The sequence below is a fragment of the Chaetodon trifascialis genome, chromosome 20 (genome assembly GCF_039877785.1).
Source record: "Chaetodon trifascialis isolate fChaTrf1 chromosome 20, fChaTrf1.hap1, whole genome shotgun sequence".
Taxonomy (NCBI): domain Eukaryota; kingdom Metazoa; phylum Chordata; class Actinopteri; order Chaetodontiformes; family Chaetodontidae; genus Chaetodon; species Chaetodon trifascialis.
In genome coordinates this window covers 7,753,586-7,781,431 of record NC_092075.1, presented here as the reverse complement: position 1 = coordinate 7,781,431, position 27,846 = coordinate 7,753,586, and the positions used below count along the sequence as shown (strand labels likewise).

General features: G+C 43.7%; 1 protein-coding gene across 20 annotated transcripts; it reads right to left on the bottom strand.

The window, feature by feature from the left end:
- Window positions 1-348: 348 nt before the first annotated feature.
- add1 (adducin 1 (alpha)) lies at window positions 349-27,846 on the bottom strand. Of its 20 annotated transcripts, none has more exons than XR_011603435.1 (20): window positions 19,649-19,817; window positions 16,861-17,069; window positions 15,834-15,996; window positions 15,455-15,606; window positions 15,127-15,207; window positions 14,792-14,941; window positions 14,551-14,694; window positions 14,364-14,462; window positions 13,943-14,116; window positions 13,468-13,818; window positions 10,633-10,728; window positions 10,454-10,546; window positions 8,943-9,029; window positions 7,884-8,040; window positions 6,924-7,304; window positions 5,940-6,029; window positions 5,035-5,068; window positions 4,107-4,457; window positions 3,224-3,277; window positions 2,550-2,669 (listed from the first exon to the last, which is right to left on the bottom strand). XR_011603435.1 is itself a non-coding variant. In XM_070989719.1 (18 exons), coding segments are annotated over exons 1-18 (2,622 nt in total). In that variant the 5' UTR covers window positions 19,809-19,815; the 3' UTR covers window positions 349-2,668. The 20 variants fall into 20 exon arrangements, 18 of the variants coding, with proteins under 18 accessions (XP_070845820.1, XP_070845816.1, XP_070845834.1 ...); XR_011603436.1 differs by having other exon boundaries at window positions 4,442-4,457; XM_070989719.1 differs by lacking the exons at window positions 3,224-3,277; window positions 4,107-4,457 and having other exon boundaries at window positions 349-2,669; window positions 19,649-19,815.

The window sequence follows — 27,846 nt, the reverse complement described above, 5'->3', positions numbered from 1 at the left end:
ACCAAAACTACAATACACATATAATTGTGAAATGAACCATTAAACAAAATGAGTAATTTTACTTTTGGTAGTTTAAGTATGTTTTGATACTGATACTTTTGCACTTTACTTAAATAAGTTTTGAATACAGGACCTTTACTTAGCAGCATAGCATTTCTACATTGTGATATTGCTACTTTTATTCAAGTAAAAGAGCAAGTATTTCCTCCACCCCATCTGAACCCATCTCTCGGCCTACTGGAATATTCATTTCAGTCCTGTGCATCTGCAGAAGGGCTCATCTTGGCTGGCATGTATAAACAGTATGTACACTCCTTATAAATGTAAATGACCACAATCACACAGTACTGACTTTCATGGTAGTGTTTTTTATTCATGGTTGTAAAAGAGGCAGAACCATGAGAAAAGATAGGTGGAAGTATTTAGTCTGTAGATGTATAATGATGAGACACATTTAAATTGAAAGGAGATCAGACAGAGAATATAAATCAGCAGAGCTGTGAGATTCAAAAAAAAGAAAAAAGAATCATATGAAAACCTCGACTACAAGGACTCTAGTATCGTTATCAGCACACTAAAGCTAAAATAAACTAGAATTCAAATAAAAGGGGGTAGTTACAGTCAGTTAAAGGGCAGTACACACTCTAAGCACTCTACACATGCAGTCCTTCATGAGTTAGACATTCTGTGCTTGTATTTAAAGGTGAACAAAGGCCAAAAGTTTGTCAAGCATCTCAGATTAGGTGAAGCTTCCTGCTCGTTTTGCCTTTTGGTTCACCGTGATTCGATAGACTGATGACTAACCCTCCACTAAAACAGGATGAATAAACACAAGTCAGGAAGCAATGCGTGGAGATTGCCTTGGTATTAATGCCCCCCTCAACCTTAAACACAGCTCATTTGCCATCACACCATTGATTACACATCAGTGACGTAAAAAATAGAACTGCTTCTCCAGTGTACATCATCTTTACTGCAACTGGAAACACACACTTGTTCGACGGCAAAGTCTGTTTGCTCAGAGATTTACGCGGGAAGGTCTGAGGGTTCTGAAATACGATTGATCATGCAGCTTCGTAACAGTGACATCGTTGTTTCCATGTTCTGTAACAACTGTATCTACATGTATGATTCAAATCTAAATGCGTTGTGTGGTACGAGTTCCCAGACAGTGGTTTGTAAAAGAGGAGGTTCACAGTGCTCTCTCACAGCAAGCAATCATGGCTCAATCTACTTTGTGAGAAAAAGCTCAAAAGTTAAAAGAAAGAAGAAAATGGAGAACAAAATGAAATACGTAGACTCACACAATATGTAGCTTTTCTGCCTGTTTCTGACTTTCGCAGAGACAGAGAGAAATCAAGGGGCAAATGCAATACAAAGCCAGGCTCAAATAACTCCAATAAATGGAAAAACGTAAACTGAGTACTTGCTTTTGCACATTCCTTCATAATAAAATCTTGCAGCCAAGAGCAGAAACATTACCAACCCATGGAATAATCAGCAAGCACAGCGCTCGCTGACACTTCCTGGGATGGCTCACGCTTTCATTGTGAACCAAGCTCAACATCACCAGGTTCAATCAGTATCGTCTGCAGGTTTGCAGCACTGTGGATGAACTTAACGTCCACGTCATATGAAGGCATGAAGCACTACACACCTGGAAGTTAAGGCTGTGACAAATGCTTGAGTTAAAAAAAAAAGTCAGCAAACACCCAGATGTGATTCAGCCTGTATGTGGTTGATTTAATCAAAATATTGGATTATGGAGACATTAACATGGACTTTGTGTGCATTTTCCAGCTGTAGTTCTCCTGGCTGGCTAACATGTAGTTACATCAGTGCACAGCTTCAGAGGTAAAATTAGCACTATGCAATTTGTAGTTCTCACTGTCAGAATTTGCCACCAGCGAATTGAGAGGGTACAAGCTTCTCTTCCTACGTTCGCTGTTTCTAAAAGACACTTTGACATATTTTTGATACAATCCCAATACATTCTAGTGGTTACAACAGTTTAGTAATACTCTTTAAAAAAAAATGAGGGCGACAAACCCTTAAAAGTTCACATCAAGTGTGTGGGCCTGCAGTAATAGACATGCATTAAAAGGCCAGATGGAGTGGACAAGACAGAATGCATCACTCACTCACAACCGAAAGCCTCTAATAATTAAAAACCCTTATGCAGTCAATCATTTTTACACTGTATACAAAATTGGCACGCACTAACGAGGAAAAATAGGTTAATAAGCCAGCGACAAATGATATCAAAACAACAAAAAGCATAACTGTGTGTAACTGTGGCTTGCTCGAAGGGTGCAATGAAAGCAGACAAAAAGCGGAAATGAAAGGAGGCAGAGGCGAGCCGCGAGGACCGATCCGACGTTCTCCAGTCTAGGACTCTGTCTTTTTTTTGTTTTTCTTTAGGAAGGAAGGAGTGCGGAACTTCTTTTTCTTTTTGGAGGGCGATTTGCTGGGAGACTCTTCGCCCTCCTGGTCGCCAGCGTCAGCGGGTTCCTCCACCTCAGCTGCATCTGCGGCGGCAGGGGCAGAGGCGGGGTCCTCGGCAGGAAGTGCTGGGGCGTCGGAGGGGTCGTCGGGTGTTAAATCTGGAAGGGTCTGTCTCAGGGTGGCCGCGTCGCTCTCGTCCTTAAAGGTCTGTTCAGGCAAGGACTCTGGAGGGAGGAGGATGGGGAGAGTTATTGATCACAGAGGACAAACTGATGGATCTGCGCCGCTGAGCTTCCAACCACTGAGGCTACAACAAATCGACCACTGGATGAGCCGTTACATCAACTCGATTTTCTGCTTAAAAAGCATCCACTTATCACTGCATGAGTTCACACAACCTACCGTCTTTAGTTCATGGCATCTAAGAGATTGATGCATTTAAATCAGTTCACTCTCAGCAATATAAAGAATACAAGTGCTCTTCAGTTTAATAGAGCCTTAAAGCACAAAGTTTAACACCTCCGCAGGAAACATTCCCACTAAAAGCCAAAAGAGCACCAAACAAACACCTGAATGAAACAATACACCTGACACCAAAACCAAAAGCCAAACAAGATGCAGTGAAAACAGAAAAAGCAGAAAAGCATCTCGTCAGGACTCACAGCCTTTACTTCTAACCTTTAAGAATTAGCAGCTACAAATAAGACTTTGCTCTCTTAATCCTTTAGTTTTTCTTATTTCTACAGGCCCAAGCTGGTACACAACATTTGTCTTTTACCTTCATTTATACAGGGAAATCTTAATGAACGTAGTTCCCTGGCTCATTTGCACCCTGTGTACAAACAAAGAAAGAAAGTCTGCAAAACAAAAAATACTGCAAAGCTTTCAAAGATTTCAATAACATAACCACACAAGTGAGGTCACATAACAAGTCAGGGGATGGGGTAAAGCTGAATTAATTCAAAACTGGGGCAGCTCTCGAGGATAAATACGTTAAAATTAGGCCTTGAATGATCAACAGGAGTCTTAACCAGTGAGTACAAAATTACATTTGATGGCCGTTTAATCCTTTTGCTGGGAGTTATAAAAACTACCTCCAGATATCCCATCTGGTCTAAAATCACCAGAGCTATCATCAACATGCTAACAGTGATTTGTTTTGTCCATATTTTTCATAAAAGCACAAAAATACATTTGTCAAATTTAGTGTCAGTGTCTTTATGTGATCTACGGTAAGCTACAAACGTTAGCATACCTGGCTAATTCACATATTAGCTACGTTAGTAACCAAGGCTAAGAGTTAGCATAGACTTAGCTAACTAACACTACACTATTTTGTGGGCTGATGTTAGCATTTCTGCTCGGCTAATCATTGGATTGGGAGATATTAACATTACTTCAGCAGACTTATCCCTGATAGCGTTGGCTAGGTTTGTCAAACACATCGGTTAGGCCTCAATCTCAAAGCCTTCTGTAGAAATGTACATACTTTCACACATTTTTCTTATAATACTGTACTATAATACTATTCAGTTAGGCTTTTCTATGAACTATCTGAAGTGCCACCCTTTAAAATGACTCCCAGCAAAAAGAGTTAAAAAGATCCAGAACGTCTGCTTCAGTACACCTCCATGGATTAGTGGCCCAAACAGCATCCAAACCTCTGCGCTTCAAGCTCAGGTAGAAGCTCACACAGTGCGGTCAGGTGCAAAACAACTCCAGCTTTGCTCGTTTTGAATATTGCTCACATGCGACAGAGGCCCTTTGCCAAGGCCTGAGAAAACACCACACACCAGTCTTCATTTTCCATCTCTCACGTCTGTCAGAGCAGAGGTGAGGCCGAACACACGGACAAATAAAATGGAGACTAAACAACACCACACAGCCAAGCACTGGACCTCAACCGCCCCTCAAGCTAAACCAACAGCGAGTCTCAGCAAAGCCAACAGCAGCAGATTTGGTTCCAAAGCAACACTCAAATAAAGCACTGATGTACCTGGTAAAGGACTCATCTGCAAGACAAACAACATTGAAAAACATTACCTGATTTTTCCATGAAACACAAAAAATACACAGTGTCATAACATTGATAGAATGTGCACATGTGCAAGAGAGGTTTAGTTGATTTGATAGTGGATCGTTGGCAGGAAGAAAAGAGGTTATCTAACGGAAAAGGTGAGCTGTGAGGTCTACTTCAGGAACGTCCTCCATTTTTTGTTAAGACCAGGTCACTGTCGTTCAGGTCGACGGGACTTTAATGCATATTATAGATGTGAGGATCACACCTGAAATAACACTGTAAGGAAAAAGCATAATTTCTTGTAATTTCTTGGCAACTGGAAACAGTGAATCACAGCCGATTACAGGAAATGGAGGAGCTCTGAAATAACCCCCATCAACGCCAAGAAAGAGATTCAGAGTTAAACCCGACTGAACGGCCTCAAACCCCGGGAGAACGGGTTAGTTCAGACCACAGAACAGCTCTGCTAGTGAAGCCATGCACAGAAAAAGGGTAAATGAAAAAACACAGGCATGGAGGGTGGAGGGGAATTAGGAGGGTGGTGAGGAGGTGGAACAGTACGTACTTACTATGGCAACAGGTACTCTTTTGTATTTCCATCTCCTGATTGTAATCGCAGGCACAAAGAAGAAAAAGCACAAGTAGAAACAAATGTCTATGCAGATCAAACCACAGGCACCGTGTTAAATTAAAAAGAAATTAAAATGTGAGGAGAAGAAGAAGAAGAAAAAACAAAACAAAACACCAGAATAAAACTTTTAAAAGAATGGCTGGAACCATTCTTAGTAACCCCAAAAAGATGGAGGATGGAAGTGAAGAGGTAAAGGAGATACTGTACATAGAGACATATGTTATATAACAACATTTCATGTTTATTAGATTACACCTGCGGACAAAGCTGCGTCCTGCCTCACACTGACTGGAACTGTTTGTCCACTATGAGAAGAAATAACTGGAGGAATAATAATTGGAATAATGCAGATTATTGTTTAAATAGATTATAACTTCCTGGTTTACTTAGGGTCAGTTCTGGTATCATCATGGATGATACTGTTCACATAGGTGTAATCCAATAGTAATAAAGACCAAGAGGAGAAAAATTAAAGAACAAAACCAGACGTCTGCTCTGGGATCCATCTATATATTACTCAAATATTTCCTGACATTACCTCTAGAGATTGTGTACTCAAGCCTTATCTGCACCTTTACTTTCCCATCTCCAATAGCATAAACCTGATTAAATAATCAAAACCTCTTGGCCTGTTATTACAGAGAACACAGCACAGCACCCATAGTAGTATTATTAAAGACCACAACATGAACAGACCCCAAGACAGACAGGCAGGTGGACGGCCGGGAGCCTCTGCATTCCCCCTGTGGACCCAAGAAAAGTCCAAAAACCCAGCCAGGGGACTGGAGAAACCCATGCTGAGCCAGGCGAGCCAAGTGTGTCGCATGTGTCAGGCCAACCTACCTTCCTCTGCTCTGACCGGGGTGCTGGGGGGCGTGGTGGTGGGTTTCTGGCCTTTGGGCTCCTCCTCAGGCTCTACAAGCTCCTCTGGGTCTGAGTGAAAAACAGCAGAGATGAAACAGTAAGAAACTGCTGACCACAAATACGGAATACAAATCAAGAAATCACTGCAAAGATAAGCAATGAAATGATTTACAGGCTGGAATTTTGATTGAGTTGCACAATTTGTCACAGAGAATCTGAAGAGGTCAACACCGACAACGTCGCAACACAAAGAAAAGAGGACAACACAAAAAACCAAACCGGGGAGGAAGCCTTGATCAGGAGACACTGCAAAAGCTTTCAAATCAACCCCACTGAAATCAACCTTCAAACATCCCAAACAAACCAAAACTACCATTAGTTTCATTGGAAATCAGTCAGAAGCACAAGAGGGAGAGTGGACACCAACAGAGACATCCAGGACAGGTTAGCAGGAAGAGGAGGAGGACACCATTATTCATGTCCACGCATGGGAGGCTCTGATTGGATGACTGAGCTCGGACACAGCTTCCTCAAAGGTTAGCACAGCACTCCACTGCAAAAGCACTTTCAGACTCGAGGAGAGAGCGCCCTCAGAGAGCTTGCTTTCACTCCTCACATCCTCTCTGCTCAGCTCCTCGTCCAATCAAACTGCAGAAAGATATCTGATCTGCCACAACTCTGATGCCTTTGCACAAGACATCAGAGAGACGGGTGGGTGGGTGGATGGGGGGGGGGGCAATCAAGCAAAGGCTTCGAAGATTGAACTGTGGGTAGGGAGGATGCTCACGTATGATAAAACAACGGCAGCAGACTCCGAACCCCCAGAAAAAGGAGAGGACACAGCAGGCAGGGATTCCAAAAACCCCCATTCAGCATTATGTAGTGAGACGGGCCAAGGCTGAGCAGGGGAGGAGGGAAGCGGGAGGCCGGATTTTAGGCAGGTCTCCGCTTCTTCTGGTGTACCTGCAGCCCGATTTGCCTTAGCCGCCTCTCCCATTGACGACTCCTTGCTGAGGGCTCGCAGCACGGCGCAGTGGAACTCCTTATGTGGTGAATCTGGACCCGAAAGAATCACGTCTTCGGCCGCAAAGACTTCATCTAGAACCGCGCCCGCAGAGTCAGCGCCGCCCCGCGCCATCTCAGCCCCGCTGGAGACGCCGAGGGAAGGTGGGCGCTGCTCAGAGACGGGCATGGCAGCTGAAGGCGGGGCTTTGTCTAAGATGGGTGCGTCAGCTGCAGACTGCAGAGGTGTGGAGACCCCGGCTTGACCCCTCGGTACAGTTTCAGGCTCTGGATGGGTTACACTGGAGGCGGATCCCTCCCTACTATGGTCTCGTCCCTGCACTGTGAATTCATGTGTGTGTGTGTGTGTGTGTGTGTGTGTGTGTGTGTGTGTGTGTGTGTGTGTGTGTGTGTGTGTGTGTGTGTGTGTGTGTGGAGAGAGACATCAGTTTGGCCGGTCTGAAGTTCACTTGGTTTTTGCATGACTCTGCAGGAAGGTTTTCTCCCCCTTTATTACAAGCATTTTAAAAATGATTATTATTACATTATGAGTACATTTAAAATATCTGCACATAAACATAAACACTGATGTTCACTTTATGTTGATGTGTGCTGCTTGCTGTGCGGACACATCTACGCCACATTACTGTGTCTCTCAGTGTACTTTTCTTTACTTGACGTCGCTGTCATATGTGCAAAGCGATTTTTAAACACTGCAGTGATTGAGCCCTCACCTGCACTGATATAAATGCTGCCTACACAAGTCGTTATGTACATCTATCATTATCAAATCAGAGTGGAAAATAACCTCAACCTGTGGCCATGTGGACTCATCACTGTGGTTAAGCTTCAGAGAAATGACTGCAGAGAGGTAGATGTGTACAGTATTTCTGTTCACTTTTCTCCTCTCGACACCTTTACCTTCAGGCCCTTTCTGTTTCTGCTCCACCTCCTTGCGGTACTCCTCCAGCTCCTGGTCGGTCAGTTTGGTGAAGGGGTTTGGACCCTGCTTGCTGACGATAACCTTGGGCTGGTACTCCTTTTCGATAATGGCCTTTGACGCGGTCACTAGCTCCCCCTTCAGGACACACAGAGGGAAGGCAGAGAGAGACAGGGAGGATTTAATAAACTGAAAACAAGCATAAAATCTCATTAAAAAGTTGGACAAGATTATCAGATTAGAGGAAGTTTACACACGTAACTATTATGCAGCATGAGCAGAAGTACCAGCCATAGATGAAAACATGAATATCTTCAGAGCACAAGTTAATGCTAAAAGGCCATTTGAAAATTCAGGAAGCAACTCTTATGAAGGTTACTTAATAATATCAGGAAAGAGGAGGATTTTTTTCTGATTTCATTTAACACAGTAACACTGCTACACAAAGGCAAAGCACTGACAGATGTGAGAAAGCCAACAGTACAACCCTGATGAGGTCAAACATTAAATATATAGTCTTTGTGCTGTTTTCAGTTGAGTATATGTCAGAAAGGATGAATTGAGTTTATCTTACATAACATTTTAGACTGGAGGTTGCACATCACCAGGAACACAGGAAGTGGTCAAGGTGAAGCTAACAAACAGTAATAGATGTGCTCATTCTTTCTTAACAGTCTGAACTTCCTTTAAATCTTACTTCTGTGCGACACATGCAGCAAACGCCACCATCACTGGATCTGATACCTGCCCTCTTTACTGCCCACCTCAGCATGCAACAATCCAGACAAACTTATCAACTCTTCACCTCAATGATTATAGCTGGCACAAAAAAAAATTCTCAGGCTCCTAATCGTGTAGAAAAAACTACTGCAGGTCACATGACCACACTAACATAAGACAGAAAATGGCCTCATTCTCGCACTGTTATTGACTTAATCTGAACAGGCCCAGACATGGTGCCTATCCGCAGGCTCGGAGGAATGACTGGAGGATGATGTGAAGTACAGGTGAACAACATTTGTGACTGGAGCAGTAAGTACCTTTCTAATTGATTTAGCAGGACTATAGGACCCCTCGGACACATCGAGGCCATCAATAGTGTCTGTACAGTCAGACAGAGGGGCGTCCTGCAATAGTAAACCCAGTGAGGGGGGAGGCACAACCCAGCTCTTAAAACACCAGCACATTCAAATCAGCAGACTGTCAGGAAGGCATGAATGTGTGCAGACATTCAGGGACACACTGCCTTTCACACACACAAAGGTGGAAAGAGAACTGCAACGTCTTATTCAGTACAATTACTATCATCCAAGTAATACTCAAGCAGATGTGCTTACAATTTTAAGAGATTGCCTTTCAAAAGAGAGGCTCAAAGTGCTGGTTATAAAATAAAAAAAACACACAACAGCAGGGTCAACCGTAAAAAGTTTTTTCTTTTATTGTGAAGCTGTGTGAGAGCTTGGTAAAAGCAGGGTTAATTGTGTTTGTACTTTCCACCTCTGCATACACTCATACCACACAGACATACACAAACATTGGAAATGCATGCAAGGAGAGGTGGTTCTGGAGGGATGAGGGGCTGCGAAAAGCATTGCAGTGACAGAACAAATGGCCGTGGTCATGCACTGTAGGGACAAACTGTCCACAGGGGGGTGCTGTACAGTATGTGGTTCATACAGTCTGAGGCTCAACAAAATAAAAGCACATCAAGGACTCCTCTCGTCTTACTACTAACATGCTGGGTCAAGTTTCAGGTACTCCTAAAACTTGATTAAAAAGAATAAGCAGCTCTGTTTCAATTTGCTGACGTCCTGCTCCTTGGTTTGAGAAGGAAAACCATGCAAACTGCAAATTTCCATTTTTACTTCCTTGACGAGGATGAAGAGGGCATGCAGTGAAACATGAGTATAGCAGACTATGATGTGGATTTTATTAAACGTTGCGAGACCAAAATGACCAGCCGGCAAGTGCTGAGACAGATAAAAGCCTCAACTCTGAACTACCGAAAAACAGAAGGTAAAGTAAATAAAAACCACGAAGTAAAACAAAACAATGTATGACGATGGACACAACCTGAGCTGGCAGGTTTGGAGAGCAGAGTGAAGTTACCTCTCCCAAACACTACTCACCTGCCAGATTGACAATCGCTGTGGTCAAAGAATAATGTGACAGTTATAAAGTCACCCCAGAGCTCTGGGACACAACATGGAGGACATGTTTCGCTCTCTGTTGCTATTAGTGGTGAAGTTACTCCTTCAGAAGCTGATGTCAGATCAGATTACAATGGACGGGTTTTGATTGCGACCAATTTCTTTCATTACAGTTTAGCGTCCAGGACAACTTCACGCACAATATTCACACGTCGCAGCATCGCAGCATTTTGGTTTAAGGGGAGACTCCAGACCTGGAGAGAATATATTATGGGATGTTTTGAATTTTAGATGTTTTAAAGCGACACAAACTCTCCAGTTTTTAATCAGTGTGACACATATATTCATCTCCAGGTCAGGAGAGCAGTGGCAGCGAGGGTTTTATATATTCACCCACTGACCTGGTTAAAGGACCGTTCCACCACGGTGCTGGCACACAGAACCTGAGACTGGGGCCCCGCTGTCTTTATGTCCTGCAGGTTCTGCTCCCGGATCTGCAAACAACAACATTTCAAGTCATCAAAGAAGGATAAACAACACCTGTGTCACATACGGGAGTAAAAGGAGAAAAATGTGATACCTTATTCCTCATTTCCAGGACTTCTTTTGGGTTTGTGTTCATTGGGATGAACTGATTGGCTACAGCAGCCTGGCGGAGTCCGTCTTCCTTTGTCCACTGTAAACACCGTGTGAAGTGTTAAAAAAACACAACTGAAAACAGGTATACCGAATGACATGAAAACCCAAAATAGATTTGGACAAAATACTACGCAGGCTTCACAATACAAGAGTCATGCTGAACTGAAAAGGACAAAGTTGGATGGCTGTAAAAAGGTCTGAATGTAAAAAGTGAACCAATGATGATGAGGCACATTCAGGAAAATATGTGCAAGATCCATTTATGTTTGTATAAATTTAGTTGGGGGCTGTTCTACATCATTACCGCTCTGATGCTTACTTATCAACCCACGATATCGGATCTTCCCGGTAATGTGGGATGATGTCATCTCAGTCTAACTCAGTCTGAGTTTTTTCCTTATCTGGATAAAGCGTTCAGACTCAGATCACATTCTAATACCAGGTGTAAATGAGGTCATAGATTATGGACATCTATTTTGTACACAACAGCTGCATAGCTTCTTTTACATTCATTTATAATAGCCAATGATAAAACTGCTAAAGCACAAGAAACTCTGGTATAAACCTGCACGAGGCTGCTGAAAGTGAGATGAGAAACCACAGCTGACACTGAACATTCACAGATGTTTAAAACGTGTGCTTTTATATGCCGTCTGACTTCTCTACTTTTATTTTTTTGTACAAAAGGAGCTGCAAAATGTTTCATAAGCACTCTGGTTATGAGAAGGACTTCATGATTTTTTTAAGCTGCTGAGAAGTAAAGCTCGCATGACAGGCTTTAGGAGAGCAAACTCTGTTTTAAAATCCTTCACATGGTTATAAATCCTTTTAATGCTTCTGAGCTGATCTATGTTTGCGATGCTCAGCTGAAACTGACTAAAGGACCTTGTGCATGAAGACGGCTTGAGATGCAGCGACTTAAGCCTAACATCTGTATTACTGAAACCCATTTGTCATCATCATTGATGGACTATTATAACCAAAAAGAAACAGAAGGAGCACACTGAAGATCAACCGAAAACATCACAGAATGAGAAAAAAGGTGACGGGGAAGGGAGGGAGAGGTGAGGAGTGGGTGGTGGCAAGAGGTGAGGGAGAGTGAGGGATGGCTGGCTGGGTGGGTGACTGAGATGATGAGTCTGGCTTACGAAGCGAGAGTGGCAGTGAGGGGTGAGCTGGCATCACCAAAGTCATTTCCCAGGCTGATACACAACAACAAGGACGACAGAGATAAGAGAGAAACACACCCGAGGACACTCGCCCACGTCGGGACAAAAAACAGCCATTTTCACAACAAGAGTGTATTTTTCCTGCGAAGGATGAAACCTTTTATTGTCTTAACTGCTATTTTGCTCTTAATGTGATAAAAAAAAAATACCCCCATTTACTTTTCAGTGTTTTTGTAAACCTGGTAATGCCCAGCATGATTGAAGGAAAAAAAGTCTGTTCCCATTTCTTGCACTTGAATGAGCAGCGGGTGAATATACAAACCAAATCTTCAGCTGTCATGCAAAATATTCTGTTTAACCGTAAACTGGGCATGTAATTCGCAGTGGAAAGCATAAGCTCATGACTTCATTCCTGCGTTTTCTTTAAGCTTGGCTGGTTAGCTGCCAAACCAGGGGCTAGATGAGGAGGGGTTTTCTGGATGGAAGTAGCTGGGTTGGGTTGGTTGAGTATGAGATGAACATGTAAACACGATATACTCACTGAGAAAGAGTCTCACAACACAACATTTCCTACTTTCCCAACAGGAGATAATTGATTTAAGAGTCAGGTCAAATTCATCAATTTTTTTTCCCTCTGTTGTTGTTTTTTTTCCCCCATACAAATCCACTCATGCAGGCCTTGAGGTGTTCAGAGTAAACTGAAACCAGAAACTAGAGAGAATACAAATAATAGAGGAAACAGAAGCATGTAACTAGGAGCAGTTGAAAGTGTAATAAGAATTAGAAAAGCAGGCTGCATAACTCTCTTGCCAAGGAAATTTTGACTTATCAAATGTTTGTAACGTATCTGGTATAATTCTGGATCCTCAGTCAGAGACATGCCACCTCCCTCATTTATGCAGGCAACGTAAATCTGATAAATCTGCTTTGTGAGCAGCCAACAAAGCAAACTCACACTTACAACATTTTCGCTGATTTACCCACAAATCTGCACTTTCTTTATCCTCCGCCCTCAATCATGTTTGAGCAGCTAAGCTAAACTCAAGATGCAAAGACAGAACTAAGAGCGTGAGCTACCGGGCGGCGAGCGATAGTGTGGTTAGCAGCAACGTCGCCGTGTCTCGCCACATTCACCTGCCCACTTGAGGACTCATGCCACACCCCTGCTGCTCGCTCCTCTGGGAAAAACATCAACACCAACAATGCATTTCACTACTACACATGCAGTGGGGCATGCTGTGGGCAGCTGGCCTGGCATCGTGAAGCATTAGGAGGCCAGAAGGGGGAAAAGAGCAAAGGAGGGTCAACAAATAATCACAGCTGTGCTACAGAGTAATTATCAGAGCAGAGTTAACTGCACTTGAAAGGTGGGTTAATAGGACATCTGAAATTACAGCGAGTGAGCCTAATAAAAGCCTAAAAGTAGTGAGAAGCAGGACAATACTGACTTCAGTTAAATAAAAAGGCTCAAGATAAGTCAAACAGAGCTCTGTAGTGTACTTTCACTCCTCACTGTCCCCAGAACCTCAGGATGCCGACCACCTACCCGTTTCCACCAACAAGGTAGCTGTAAAATCTATACTATGAACAATAAGGTAGGCACAGACCAAGCAGTTGGTTATACAGCTTGGCACGCAGACACCAGACGAGAGAGACTGCAGCAAGGGTTTGACGTGATCGTGTGTTATGTTCGTCCACACCTTAGGCTTCGACTTGGGGCTGCTGCCGTCGGGCCCGTCCTCGTAGGGCTCGTCGGGCCGGCCGCCGGCATTAAGCCAGCGGGTCTTGTCGCGCTGGCCGCGCTGGAAGCTGTGCTTCAGCGGGGAGCGAGCGCCTGAGTCACTGTCCTCGCCGTATGAGTAACCACCGTGGGCAGAGGAAGCGATCTCCACGTCGCTGTACTTTTTAGCTTTGTCTCGCAATGCCGGGCAGCGGTAAGGGTAGCCCGTCCTGTAGCCCTGGAAGACAGGAAGACAACAGCAACAACAGGGGTCAGCTAACGGTTGTTTGAAGCTGGACTACGCGCTATGACTAAGTTTTATTATGTTTATGGATTACCGCTCCCCTTTTCTTTGCACTTACCAAGTTGTCGAGCATTCTCATGAGAGCCTCAAACTCCTGCTCCCCGACTTGCCACTTGGGGTGTGTAGAGGACCCGTCGCCAGCTGGCTCCGGGACCCGTGGGCGCGCCTTGTATTTCCCTGGGTCCAGCATCACGAGGTTATCAGGCCCTCCAGCGCTGGCCAGTGTTCGCACCTGAAAGAAAGTGGGGTGGGGGGAGGGTACAGACAGACAGACAAACCACAGACAGGATCCAGAATAGAGAGGGAAAATAAAATGTGGACACACACAGACACACAGACGTCAACATGGAGGAAGATGAACATATATAAAAGTGTGGAGAGACAGGGGACAAGACAATTGTTATGAAAAATGCAGACAAACATATGGTGCCAAATACAACAGCCCAAATGTCCTGTACAGAGCTCAGTGTGCGTCTTACCTGGATCTCACAGGCAGTGACCAGATTGTGGATGTAATAGAAAGCTTCCTCCACTGTTTCGCCGACAGACACCAAACCATGGTTCCTCAGGATCAACACCTGGATGGAGGACAAACGAAAACTTAGCAAAGAACAACCACATAAAAAAGTGCTTTCTCATATAATGCGAACGAAACTCTGCCGTTACCTTGCTGCTGGGCCCGAGGTTCTTCTGAATGAGAGCACACTCTTCCTGATCCACCAGTATGCCGTGGTAGTCATGATAGGTCACCTCACCCAGGGACAGTGCCTCAGGTGAGATGGGCAACAGGCCACACTTCATGGCTGACACCTGAAAACAAACAAGGCCACATATGTAAGACGTAACACTACAATGTGTCCATGTCTTTGTTTGTATTGGCTATTACTTTCTATGCACTGTCACTTACCGCAGCACCTGCAGCTGTGTGTACATGTACGATACACTTGACATCGGGCCGTGAGGCGTAGATGGCGGAGTGGAGGGTGAAGCCGGCCTGGTTGACCCCGAGATTGGTGCTGCCCCGGTCCACTACCTCACCCTGAAGGTTTATCTTCACCTGGAGAGCAGAGCAGACAAGGAGGGGTTATTAACAAAGCAATACGTTTAATGACTTCAGCTTCAAATATGATGCAGACAACGAGAAGTTCATCAAATACACACCTGTTAAAACATATTTTATCACATGAGAAGTGAACAAAGAAAAGACATGCAGTTCAGACAGAGATCAGCACAGACTCTCACCAGACTGGAGGCAGTGACTTCACTGAACAGGAGCCCAAAAGGGACAAGTAGGAAGCGCTCGTGGTCTGAGTTCACCCTGACCTGAAAGACAAGAGGACAGTCTCATTAGATCACAGTGTTACCTGGCAGCTGGCTTGAACTGAGGTGAACCAATTGATTAATAAAAGCCTGTCGGTTTTCTTAAAGCCGATAACGAATCAATCAGGAAATCATGAAATGAAAATTAGATTTACTAAAAGCTTCACTGTGAACAGCTGTACTGAACAGCTGAATGACAAATTCAGTCAACATGGTCTCCAAGTATGTTAAAGAATGAAGCCCATCTTACTGTGAGGTGGTTGTAGATGAGCTCCGACCAGCCGAACAAATCAGCCAGCCGATAAAAGGCAGCCAGCTTGCAGCGAAGCAGCTTCTCGCCTTTGTCGTAGGAAATAGAGTCTGAGCCACGCAGATCGTTCACTGGAGTCACCATACCCAAACCTGAAAGAGAGAAAGAAAGGGTCAGACAGGGGTCAACAGGTTGGAAAATAATAAAAGTGAGGGAAAAGAGACATAATAGCGAAAATGGAAAATCCAGCTCACTGTACAGATTCTGATTCTCTGCCAAAAGTCTCACTTACAGACAATAACAATTAGACAGAGTCTGCCTACTGAAACTGAACTGGACTCTTGGTGGAGAAATTAACACACTCATTCTCTTCTCTTACTCATGTTCAGCGCCGCCATGCCTCCTTGTGGTGCAGCGGGATACATGGAAGGCATGCTGGTGGTCATGAAGTCTGCGATCTGCTGCAGAGCCAACAGGCTAGTGGGCGTCTTTCCCTTCTTCAGCTGATCCTGGATCATTGTCTCCAGCTCATCGCAGAATGCCTGCCGGTCATCAACACAGAAACACAAAGAAATGTAAGCGCAAGAAACAAAGAAATAAGGACACAAAGAGCCGAAAACGCAGCAGAAAAGGGCACAAACAGATAAAAGATACACAGAAAAGGTTTGGGCAGATCAGATCTAAACCTGACAAGAAAGGTGTTTGCACCAAAGTATGCTTAGGTTACATTAAGTTGAACATTAAGTGTACTGTTGAACAATACAGATACACACATGAGCCAAACGTACGCTCAGCCACCAGTTTGTGAAGTACACCTGGGCAAAACTAAGGCAGTCTAACACAACAGTCCTGCTGTTGAACTGTTGTGTTATGCTGACAGGTGTTTCTATTATTTTGTGCACCCCTTTCCATCAATGAGGGCAGGCTAAAGAACAGAAACAACAACAGGACTGTTGTATTAGGCTGCATTAGTTTTAGCTAGGTGTACCTAATAAACTGGCAGCTGAGTGTAATTGAGTACTAGATAAAGCTGAGACACAGAAAGGTCATAAAAAGGCAAAAGCTCGTGAACCTGAACTCAAATTAAGTACCTCATACAACCACTCCAGGCCTTTTTTCAGGACTGGAATACGTCAGAGCTTTGCATACATACAATAGGCCTTTAAAAAGTGCTGTTCTCTGGCATTCAGCTGGTCACAGGCGCACTGTTGATCGGGAATAAACTGGACACAACATGTGATGTTGAGAAGGCTGCTGCCTTTACACTACAAGGGTCTATTCATATTTCAAAATGCTGGTTGAGGCAGTGTGCATTTATCCACTGTGAGCACCGTATTTGGTCAGTTAATGTGCAGAGAATGTCGGGTTTGAGTAAATGAATGTCTGAATGCGTCTGTCCCACTGACCGGGCTCTGGAGTATCATGGAGACCCTCTTCCTCTGCTCCATCATGTTGAAATCCTGCCGCAGGTCGGGTGCCATGTTTCTCTCCCTCTGGTACTCCGGGCTGCTCTCATCCACCCGGTCGAAGTACCGCTCCTTGTGGGGGGCTGTGGTGGGAGGGGGGGCCGTCACCACCCCGGCACCTGACTCGCCGTTCATCCTGGGCCTGCCTCCTGTAGAGGGTGTGACAGAGATAACTTTTGAACTGTTTCTATGAGATAAAAATGAACAGGCGTCACTTCCTCATTCACCTGCTCCTAAAGCAAAACATCCTTTCATCCATCATTCACTCTTTCTTTGTTTGCAAACAGTCAGCTGGTTAAATGTGGCCAGCTTCTGCTGCAGGAAACGAAAGCTATCTTAACCTCAGCGTGACCTCTGCAACTTTTGTGCTGCAAATTTTCCTCTGAAAGGATGCTTTGAGTGCTCAGCTACTTAGCTAGATGCTTGTTTTATGGGAGCTTTTGTGGTGTGTTTTAGCGTATGTGGCGTACACCTCCATCCTCCAGAGAAATATGATGGGTTACATGAGCGCAAAAACATTATGCAATATGAAGTACTGAAAATATAAATGATATAAAATATGATGTTCACATGTCACAGACATGTTACATAATACAATCTGTCTATAAGGGTTGGCGCTCCTCGTGTTCTGGCAGATTTCCGTGTCCTGGTCAAATGGGAGAAATTCTGGTCAAACATTATTTGTATTCGGACACTATTTTCCCGTGTTTTTCTGTCTAAGTGACTGATGGAAACAACAATTGTTGAAATTGGCTCAGTATTGAGCGAGAGGGCTGCAGCCATGGTAAGGGCCGAAATACAATCCCTTCAGGAGTTTGTGCACCATCAACACTGTGTGTGCGTCCACACAAAGTGATTGTTTTATGGCTCAGATTGTTATTCTAAGTGTCTGACAACAGAAATGGAAAGAAGCCCTTTTTGTTAACGAGTAAGATCCTTTTCGTTTAACCAGAAATAGCCGCCATATCGCCAATGCCAAAGCCACCAGACTCCATTTAAAGAAACAGTCATTTTAGAATCGTAAAACGCACCTAATTCAGCCTCGATTTAAATATGTCTGACCTCAACAGATTTTCCCAGTTTAATAAAACAGTAACCACCAGCTAACAGAAACCCTGCATCTTTAATTGAACTTTGTATACTGTCTGCTTTAAGCTTTTTATATAAAATCATAAATGGCTGAGGAAGCCCGTATATATTTTATGAATTATTTATGAGAGTATGAGACCACAAGATGCTGACAGATGCACGTAAAAGTTCTACATGAGGGAACGAGCATCACATTAGACCAGAAAGCCAGTCACAGACAACACTCTCCCCTACTTCCTGTCAAGATAACGGGACCACTCTTCCCAGCTGCGAGGGGTTTTCATTGATCTCCGCATCATCACTCTGGAATTTCTAATGCATGTTGTGGATATAACTATTAGTGTCCTGCATGCTTGGGGATCAATAACCATCATCTTGCTCAAGCGTAATCTATACGTGTCCCCTTCGATTGACAACAACAGGGCAGGACTGGAGACATAAATAGAATATTGAGACAGATTTCTGATAGATCCATGTCCATCCAGCTGGCTGGGTGTGTGCGAGGATACACAGTCTCCGCCTGTCTGTCACAGCACAGACTACTTAAGCTCTGGCTCTGAAGGACACAGGCAGACTTATGAGCGTAGGGAAATGTGTGTGCAAGCATGCATGGTTAATGGGGGGGTTGCTCTGGCAGAAAGTGATGCAGCCCATTAGTCCGCATCAATACAAATGTTCAGCCAAAACGACCATGACAACTGCAGACCAAACCCAAAGCATCCAGTATCACACTGAGCGCTGACAGAGCCTCTCTCTGTTTCTGCCCACTTTTATTGCTCTTCTGAGCTTTTCCACCACATCAAAGCAGCACTTTCACAAAGTCTCAGGTCACCTGCTCCAATCAAGGTTTCTTTGTGTTTTCATGCCGCTTGGCAAATACTAGTCAAACACAGTTTTGTCCATTTTTACCTCATAAACACATAAAATGAAGGGAAATTAAATTACGACATTGTAGAGAGAAAGGCGCAGATGAGAAAAATAACCACATACAAGACCTATAAAGTGCACTAAAAATTGAGTTATGAAGGAAAAACACAATACAATTAATAATTTCCTTTACATCAACATAATTAATTTACAATTTCATACATTTAATGAGTGAACTCCAGTCTAAAGCTGAGACGGTAGTTACTGCTACTTTGGTTAAGCGAGGCTAGTTATTGATTAGCATGACAGGTTCGGCTGTTTGTATTCACTATAAGCAGTTTAAAGGATCATCTTGTCTGTGTGGAATAAACTAAACTGCTAAGATCATTGTCATTGATATATTTAAATTAAAGCTAACAGCTAGGGACAAAAGTAGGTAAATTTAGCTTTAGTAAAGACTAGCCGTGGCTATCTCAGATAGCTAGCTAGCTTTAACTGAACTTGGCTCTACTGACAGTTTGGTTTGGTTATTCTCCGTGTTTTGGAAGTGTAACAACAAATTTAACATGCTGTTTTCTTTGAAATTATATAAATCCGCAGTGTTAATCTATTCATTTTACAACAAATGTCAGCAAGTCAGCCTCTGTTCTTAACTAAATTCAATACATAGCAACTATAATTTGCATATTCTATCAAATGTTTATTCTGGATTTAATTATCAACACCTCCAACATTATTTATTGAGACAAAAATTCAAATAAACGACTCTTACGCCGTCCACGTGTGAAGAAACTCCAAACTGTGCCCAGAGAGGAGGCGGGTTGGGGTGATACCCATGACTTTGTAACGGCATTCGTCCGTGATTTCCTGAAACTGAATCCTCTCACATTCTTCTCTTTGGTCTGTCCTCTCTGCTGTTTTCTGTTAATCATAAATACCGCCTTAAACTGCAGCTATGAAAGAGCGAACGTGAGAAACGCAAGCTGCCTACTGACTCTGCAAACGTCCAGCGAGGAAAACTCTGCTCTGCCTCACTGGTGTGATGAGGACATCAGTTATTGACAGAAGAATAAGGACATCAGCAATTAGCGCCGGTGCCAAATACTCTCATTAGTGAGAAAGAGCGTGTCCATGGCCTGCTATTAATGCAAATGTGTTTCCACGTGCTGCAAAAATCAGCTTTTGATTGGTTTGATGCTGCAGAGTTAGCAGCAACAGTGTGATAAACGGTTCAAAATTTCTTAAAAAGTCACACTGAACTGGTTTATACTGAGAGATACAGACGAGGCTGGTACACTTCAAAGTAAAATAAGTGACAACACTAAAGTCGCTAAAGTTTACAGAAGCTGGTCTTAATGCTTCTAGACTGCTGGTCTGATCTCATTCCCTTTGGTCTGACTTGTTTGTGCTGCCTTCGCTGTCTGCTGTTCATGTTGGTGTTTGCTGCTCGCGGCAAAAAGACAAATGAAACACGTCTGCTGACAGCGGGACGACGGACATAAAGTGACAAAACCCAACAGGATTAAACATTCATGATGTCCTTCAGACTGACCTTTCGTGTTTACAGCAGAGAATATACTCATTCAGAAGTCAATGTGACACCATGTTTACACCAAGATTAGCACAAATATGCAGTTTTTTTTGTTTTTTTTTAAACGTGGGTAAATCTGCTAAAAATAGACGACTGACTCTAATATCATTTACGAGATGACGATGCAGCAGGTTTAGAGTTATCAGGTATCAGACGATATTTATAAGCAGGAACTTAAACGCATGTCATCATCACCCTGGAAAAGAGCCGAAACTTGGCGTTTTGATGCGGATGAGTGGTCAGCATTTTCACTAACGTATCCAATGCTGTTATAATAAACACCAAAAGGCCGCATGGCCCTTTAGCTGTGGACATTTTACAGAGAAAAAACAGTCATCCAATGTTTGATAAAACTGGTATTTTATATACAGGCTCTATATTAATGCTAAACTTGCTCCCAATGACCCAAAGCACTGCTGTAATATGACCCTTTTGAGCGTCTCGAGGCTGCCATCAGTCCAGATGGAGTCCAGCACTGCAGCGCGGCTACCACGAAATCTAACACCTGCAAATACCGGGTGAAAGAACCATAAGTATCTGTGAAAGCTGCAGCACGGAGAAAGATAAGAGCAAAAGCAAGGAGGAGGATGTTAAATGATATGCAGAGAGTGGTGCAGCGATTTCTGCTCAGTGCCAGCTTCATCACCTTAATGTCAGGGTAAACAAAATGGAATACATTAACAAATATTAGTAATGGAGTTAAATCAGGCCACTTCCACTTCCATCTCAAGGAGGATTTGTTTGACTAAACTCACATCCTGTCGCCCTGCCATGAATGTTAACTGAATCACTCCAGCTGTGCAATTAGATGCCATTCCAGCATGAACGTCTCAAGAGCATCTTTTTTAATTCCACAACAAACGTCCACATGCTGAAGTTGTTTATTTCTGCTGGACAGTGCAGCAATAACAATGGCGGTAGATACAGGAAGCTTTCTCTGTCTATACACAATGTTGTCATCTCACAACCACAGGCGCCCCCGCCTCGCCGGCCCCCTGCCTCTCTTCTCTCCTCAGATATGGAGGTGCAGGGGCTCAGCTAGCCTCCGCTCCTGCTATGAGTGCAATCGCTATGGAAACCAAATACATTACCATGGAAACACGGGACAGCCTTTAAAGATTGCTGTTATGTAAGAACAGCTGTAGGCCAACATCACGCTGCAGGCCGGTGTGTGTCACAAGGCGCACACCTTCAAACTCGTGTTACGCGTTTCACATTCAGAAGCGTACGTGCAGTTCCCCAAGCTGAAAACAGTCGGACAGGATTACACGAGCTGGTTATGATCGTAACACATGGGATGATGTGCAGGGAAACTTGTTTTTAAGAGACGCCACTCTGTTTGGAAATGTCACCGTGCACCAGAAACACCCGTCACTGAGCATCAGTGAAGGGTGGAGTCGGGACAAGTCATGACAACTAGAAAGCGCACATCACTTCCACCTGAACCTTCGTTAGGAGTGACAGAATGAGACTGAACATTCAAACATGCAGTACTGGTACAAGAGAAACATCTTGTGATGGCCTGTCTCCCTAAAGGCAGGTTCGCCCTCACTTCCTCAACCGCACCCATCCAATAATCTGTATTGGAAAGTACCCTGTCCTCTGACTGGAGCCGTATTATCTGGTCTGCCTGCCACTCACAGCCCTGCAGGTGCAGAGAAAAGAGGGCATAAGAGGGTTAAGCCTCTCCAAATTAGCCAAAGAATAAAATACGTTTAAAAATCTCCTATTTAAACAGGCTGGCTGTGGGGTGAACGTGCAAAAAGAGTTGCATATTGCAATCACAGATTACCTAACTTCCTAAATTTGCATACAGGAGACACAACGACTGAGTGAACGCAGCCTGCAAGCGTCATGAGTTATCTTCTCTTATGTGCTGAGAGCCACCGATACACAGAACCTTCAGCAGCTTATGAGCACCAAAAGCTGCTGTTTCTGCCTCCATTTCACAGTGGATGTGGAAAACCCTTTGACTGTATGCATTCAAGGGTTTTCTGGTCTCCAAGCAACAGGGAAATGTTGTGATGATGAATCAAGCATCACACTCATACAGTAAAGTATATCCCACCTGCTTCTGAGGAGAAATGAGACATTTTGATTTGTCGCTGCAACAATCAGGCGTTTCAGACTTGCTAACGTTACTGAAGTCAGCGAAGGAAACAGCAGCCTAAGGATAGAAAGACTGGAGCCGCTCTAATACCTCCCAGAGGATACTACAAATCACAGCTATACTAAATATGCTCATTATTGTAAACTCGGTGGCTTCAGACAGAAAGTTAAATCTCTTTATTTGGACCAAAGGCTGCATTTACAAGAAACTTCTGTCTTAACTGAAAAGGCCTGGAGCAGCCTGACAGAGAACATCCTTCATGTCAATTTCAATCAGCTGATTATGTGCATCCCCATTTCGTACACTTGTATTGTTTATTAATCATGTTTATCTGCAAACCAGCGATTTAGATACATGTTTTAACCATCAATTGTAACCTATACACTGATGATAATGTAATGCGATGCACTCACGCCTCCAATAATTCTGGCTCAATACTGCCGCCTATTAAATCACTTTGTCGCTGTTTCACTTCAGGTCCTCATTCGAGATGGAGGCAGGGTGGAGCTGTGCGGTTTTGCTGACAGTTTGAGGCTCCAGTGGAGTTATGAGATGTAGTTATGAGCTATTTTTAATATTTTCATGGTTTAAATATTTGTAAAACCCACACAGACACGAAGGCTCACCAATGTCATTAATTTAGAGGAATAAAAAGATGAAATACAGAGATAAGAGGTTTTGGCCAGACAGCAGCAACAGAGCATTTTCTGGTAAATCAATTAAGACGCCATTTATGTATAAAAACAAGACTAAACTGGCTGGTATACATCGTCAAAAGTGCTCATAAAAATCTAATATTGCCATCGAGCCGTCCTGCTATCTGATTAGCAGCATTGCCCACCATGGCCCAATGCACCAAGAGACATGAAGGGACGGTTACCTCAGCACTAATAGCATGGCAAAATATCTGACAGCAGATCATTTTACAGTTTGTACCATCATACTGCTCAGATGGTAGAAAAGCTCCTCTTAGGCTGAACCCAAAACCTTCTGTGCTTGGACGATGTACATCTGTTCTTGGAAAGGAAAATGAACAGGACGCTGTTGCGTTTAACAACCTATCGAATTTTCTCGAGATGACGGACTCAAACTGATGTTTTGAACTTGCTATGACACCAATCTGCAGATGTTTCCATTCTCCACAGAGGATGCTATGAGCCGGTGATGGGAAGGGAAAAAACATACAGATAGGACACGAAGAGGAGCACCAGGCTCTCTGCTCTCCCACGGCGGCTGGCTCTTTGTTAGCTTTAGAGCGCTGGACGTACATTGTACATATTTCAATCTTTATCATAACTCTCTTTAGAGAGACGGAAGCTGGCACTGAAAACATCTTTTCAGCATGACTAAGCTCTCTGAGAAAGGAAAGCCATCTGGAAAAAAGATCCATTTAGTTTGTTCCAAAAAGATGCCAATCAAGCAACCGGCAGTGAAAAAAATCATTATGGTGTTAATAATAAAAAAAAAAAAAAGATGGCATCAAAATCTCTTTCTGTAACAGTTTCAATGTGTGAGCGTGTGTGTGTGTACAGTTTGCATTTCAAGCAGTTTTCAGACATTTGACAGAAGCACTCAGACATGGCTCTTTATATCTCTGAGCTGGATGCCTGTCATTACTGGTGACAAAGAATCCACTAGCAACTGCTCTTTAGTGTGTGTGTGTGTGTGTGTGTGTGTGTGTGTTACAGACCCTAACTACTATGACCTGTAGGAATGCACTGGGTGTCATTTTAGCAGTGCCCCAAGTGGGCCTGTAGCCAACCAAAGAGGATCTAGGCTGACTGAAGCTCAACCTACTCGTCAACAAATCGACTGCTCGATGGAGAAAAAAGTGCATGTCATCAGCAGATTGACTAAAAACGTGCTACTTTGGCTCTGACATGCACAGCAATCCTACACTTATTTAGACACTACCTGGAGGAGCTTTGTCTGAGTATGCAAATGCACAAATCAGCTGAACCAGACATCAACAAATACAGCATTTCCATTGTCTGGAGCTCATATTAGAAAAAGATATATGCCTGCAGTCTCACTCAGTATTCGGCCCGTAGCATATCAACGCTGAACACATGTGCAGACCGGAGCTGCTCGGATGAGCAAGAGCAGCACTTTTCTCCTTATGACAGTAATTCCAGCAATTGTTCAACCAATGTGAATTAGGTGGGACAAGAGCGTATCGACCAACCAATCGACCAGCTGACCAGAGGGTGTCAGCCCCGGCCTCATGTGTGGTCTTCTGCGTCCCCCTCAACGTTGTTCTGAGTATGAACATCGAACCATGCTGCATCCAAAAAAAGTAGGAGTACTTAAACACACATTTTGGCACATACTAAATCCAACAAGAAAGACTTACTTAGCAAGCATGGTAAGGATGTGACAAAGGTAAATGATAAATCGTTTGAAGGACAAAACATATCTTAAAGTGCTCGTCTTGTCAAACTAACAATCCCAAAACCCAAAGATATCCAGTTTAGAATCGGGTAATTTCATAGGTTAATGAGTCACTGTGCCCATGTTAGGATGCTGGGAGGACATCGCTTTATCACCCACTCACTCTCTACATTATCTTACATTACAGTAAGTCTTTATCCATTTTCCACTATGTAATTACACCACCCTGAGTTAGAAGCACAAAGCAAAAGAGAAAGTTACAGGAAATGTAACTTATATTCCTGCAATAACCATTCATCAAACTACCATGTAAAAAAAATGTGAGGGGTCGATCGTAATGACGAATCTCGTGAGAATTGTTTGCTGAATTTGCAGCTGCTCTCCAAAAAAACCCTGCTGTACTTTGGCTGCTCGGGACAAATCAGCAGATACAAGGCTAGAAGTTAGCTGGTAAACACAGCGGAGCATTTAGCAGCTGAAGGGCCACGAATGTCGATCAGGAAATGATAGAGAGCAAAAACAGCGCTAAAAGAGAGCCAACATTGGATTTAAATTTACCAGGTGACCAGAAACATGACTCCAAATAAAAGACAACATGTAAAAAGGTGATGCTACGTCAATGTTGTGTTGACAGCTTGTTTCTGCAGCCTCTAAGTGGGGTCACTGCATTGACAAGTAATGTCACTTTTTCCAAAATGTTCAAACATTTCCCACCCTAAAATTAAATGATTGTTGGGTCAATAAGAGCCAGGAGACATGTCCAAGTTTTATTTAAGGGAGAACAAAAACACCTCATCAGGCGAAGCCTTCGGTGGAACGACAGGCATGGGAGGGGTATCATCTGCAGCTGGCTACCAAGGCCAGACCTGACACTGTGTTGTGTTAGCATGTGAGCACAGTGGCTCCGGCTTTATCTGGATGTCGCATGTCATATGGGACAGAGGAAGATCGCTCTCTGAAACAGCACACACACACCCCCTGCGCCTCTGGCGTCGCTATCATGTGTGCATCTGTGTGGCATTCTGCTGGGTAAGTATTCGACCCACGCATACACTGACACGATCCGGTGTGACCTCTGTGGTGTGAATTTAAGTTCAAGAGTGGCCGTTTTTCACGTGTCTAAATGAAAAAAAAAGGTCTCTTGAAACCCTGCTAAGTGATCACACATGGGGAGGAAGGAAGGAAGGAGTGAAATAGAGAGAGTGGACTTGAAATGAGGAACACATTTTCAGCTGCAGTGCAGTGAAGGGTGTGGGCGTGGGGAGTGGGAGTAAGACAAACACTCAGTATCTCCAGAGTGTGTGCGTAGTAGTGTAGCATGTGTGTGTGTGTGTGTGTGTGTGTGTGGAGGGTGGCAACACAGAGCCAGACTGACAGAGCTAAACTCCCTCCTTTGGGAATTTCACTCATTCTAACAGAATGACCAAATCCAGGGAGTTACCATCCCTTAACACACACTCACACACTCACAGACAATTTATCTTGGCAGGTTGGCTTTGCTAATCCTCATCCAGGACGAGGGGGAAGGGACTTTACAGAGGACTTTAAAAAGAAGACAGACACAGCAAATACAGTTTGGGCCTGAAAATCAAACTCTAAATCCTCCAGACTCTCTTACTAAAGCTGCTATGGCTGCAGCTAACATTCATTATTAATAAATCTGTCAATTATTTCAGCATTTTACTGAAGTTTAAGTCTATAAAGTGTCAGAAAATAGAGGATAAGGACCATTACAAGTTCCTAGAGTGGAAGGCTACTTTGTCAAACTGTTAACAGGAGGAAAGGATAATAAATTTATAATTCCTCACATCTGAGAAGCCTGAAGCAGCAACTAGTTGGATCTTTTTCCTTGATGCATGATGATGAATTGCACATATAAAGATTGCTTTTGTGCCAAATTGCTGATCAATTAAATTGGCACAACTAAACACCATGATACAGCTTTATTGCATTTTTCATTTTTGCACTACTAATGAGTACTACCATGCACTCGCTGTGATTTTGTACTGTAGATTTGGAGTTAAGAGTGTGGTTCAGATCTTAAATCCATTGCAGTTTTTGGTTTATTTGTGCTTCAACAACAGTTTCCTGTCGGGATTAATCAAGTACTCAATCTGATCCAGTGTGGAAAGGTGTTTCCTCTCACACTGTTAAAAGGTAGGATGAAAGGTGATGTGCTCGGTTCTTATCATGCAGGACATTGTGCCATCTGACCGACAGGAAGCTGCTCCATCACCACACAACTGCACACAGTTCCATTTCCTCTGCTTCAAAACACGCCCAGACAATAAACAAAGCGACCCGGTGCAGAAACACTGCGATACATGAGGAAACACGGTGGTCCTGAGCAGCACAGGAGTCCATATTAAACACTAACAGGAACTGCGCGCGTGTGAGGCGCAAAATAACACAACCTCAGGCCTGCTGACGAACCAGGCTAGCGACACTCCAGGCAAACCCCAGCGGACACGGAGTGTGTGGCCCTGGGCTGCGGTTCAACACAGGACACCTTCTGAGCGGAAGCGAGCGGATTTCATCACAATGAAACACAACAATAGTCGTTTTTTTACGGTGTGGAAACGCGCACCGCCACCTCTCCGCAGACTCCGCCGAGCAACATATTAGCAAAACACAGCGAAACATGGAGCAAACATTACAAAAAACACATGGCTCGCCGGACACACGCTGCCCTCAACTGCAAAATATGTCGATTATTTCAGCTCTTACCCTCTTTGATGGAGTGGTGCAATAAAAACAGCTGTCGGTGAAAGCGGGACGGCGGGTTTCACTTATTTTGTCCCCGACCCTGGTGCTTTCAGAGCGGGTTTATCTCTCTGCGTTCGTCCCTGCGTCGCCCCGCCCATCCACCATCATCCCC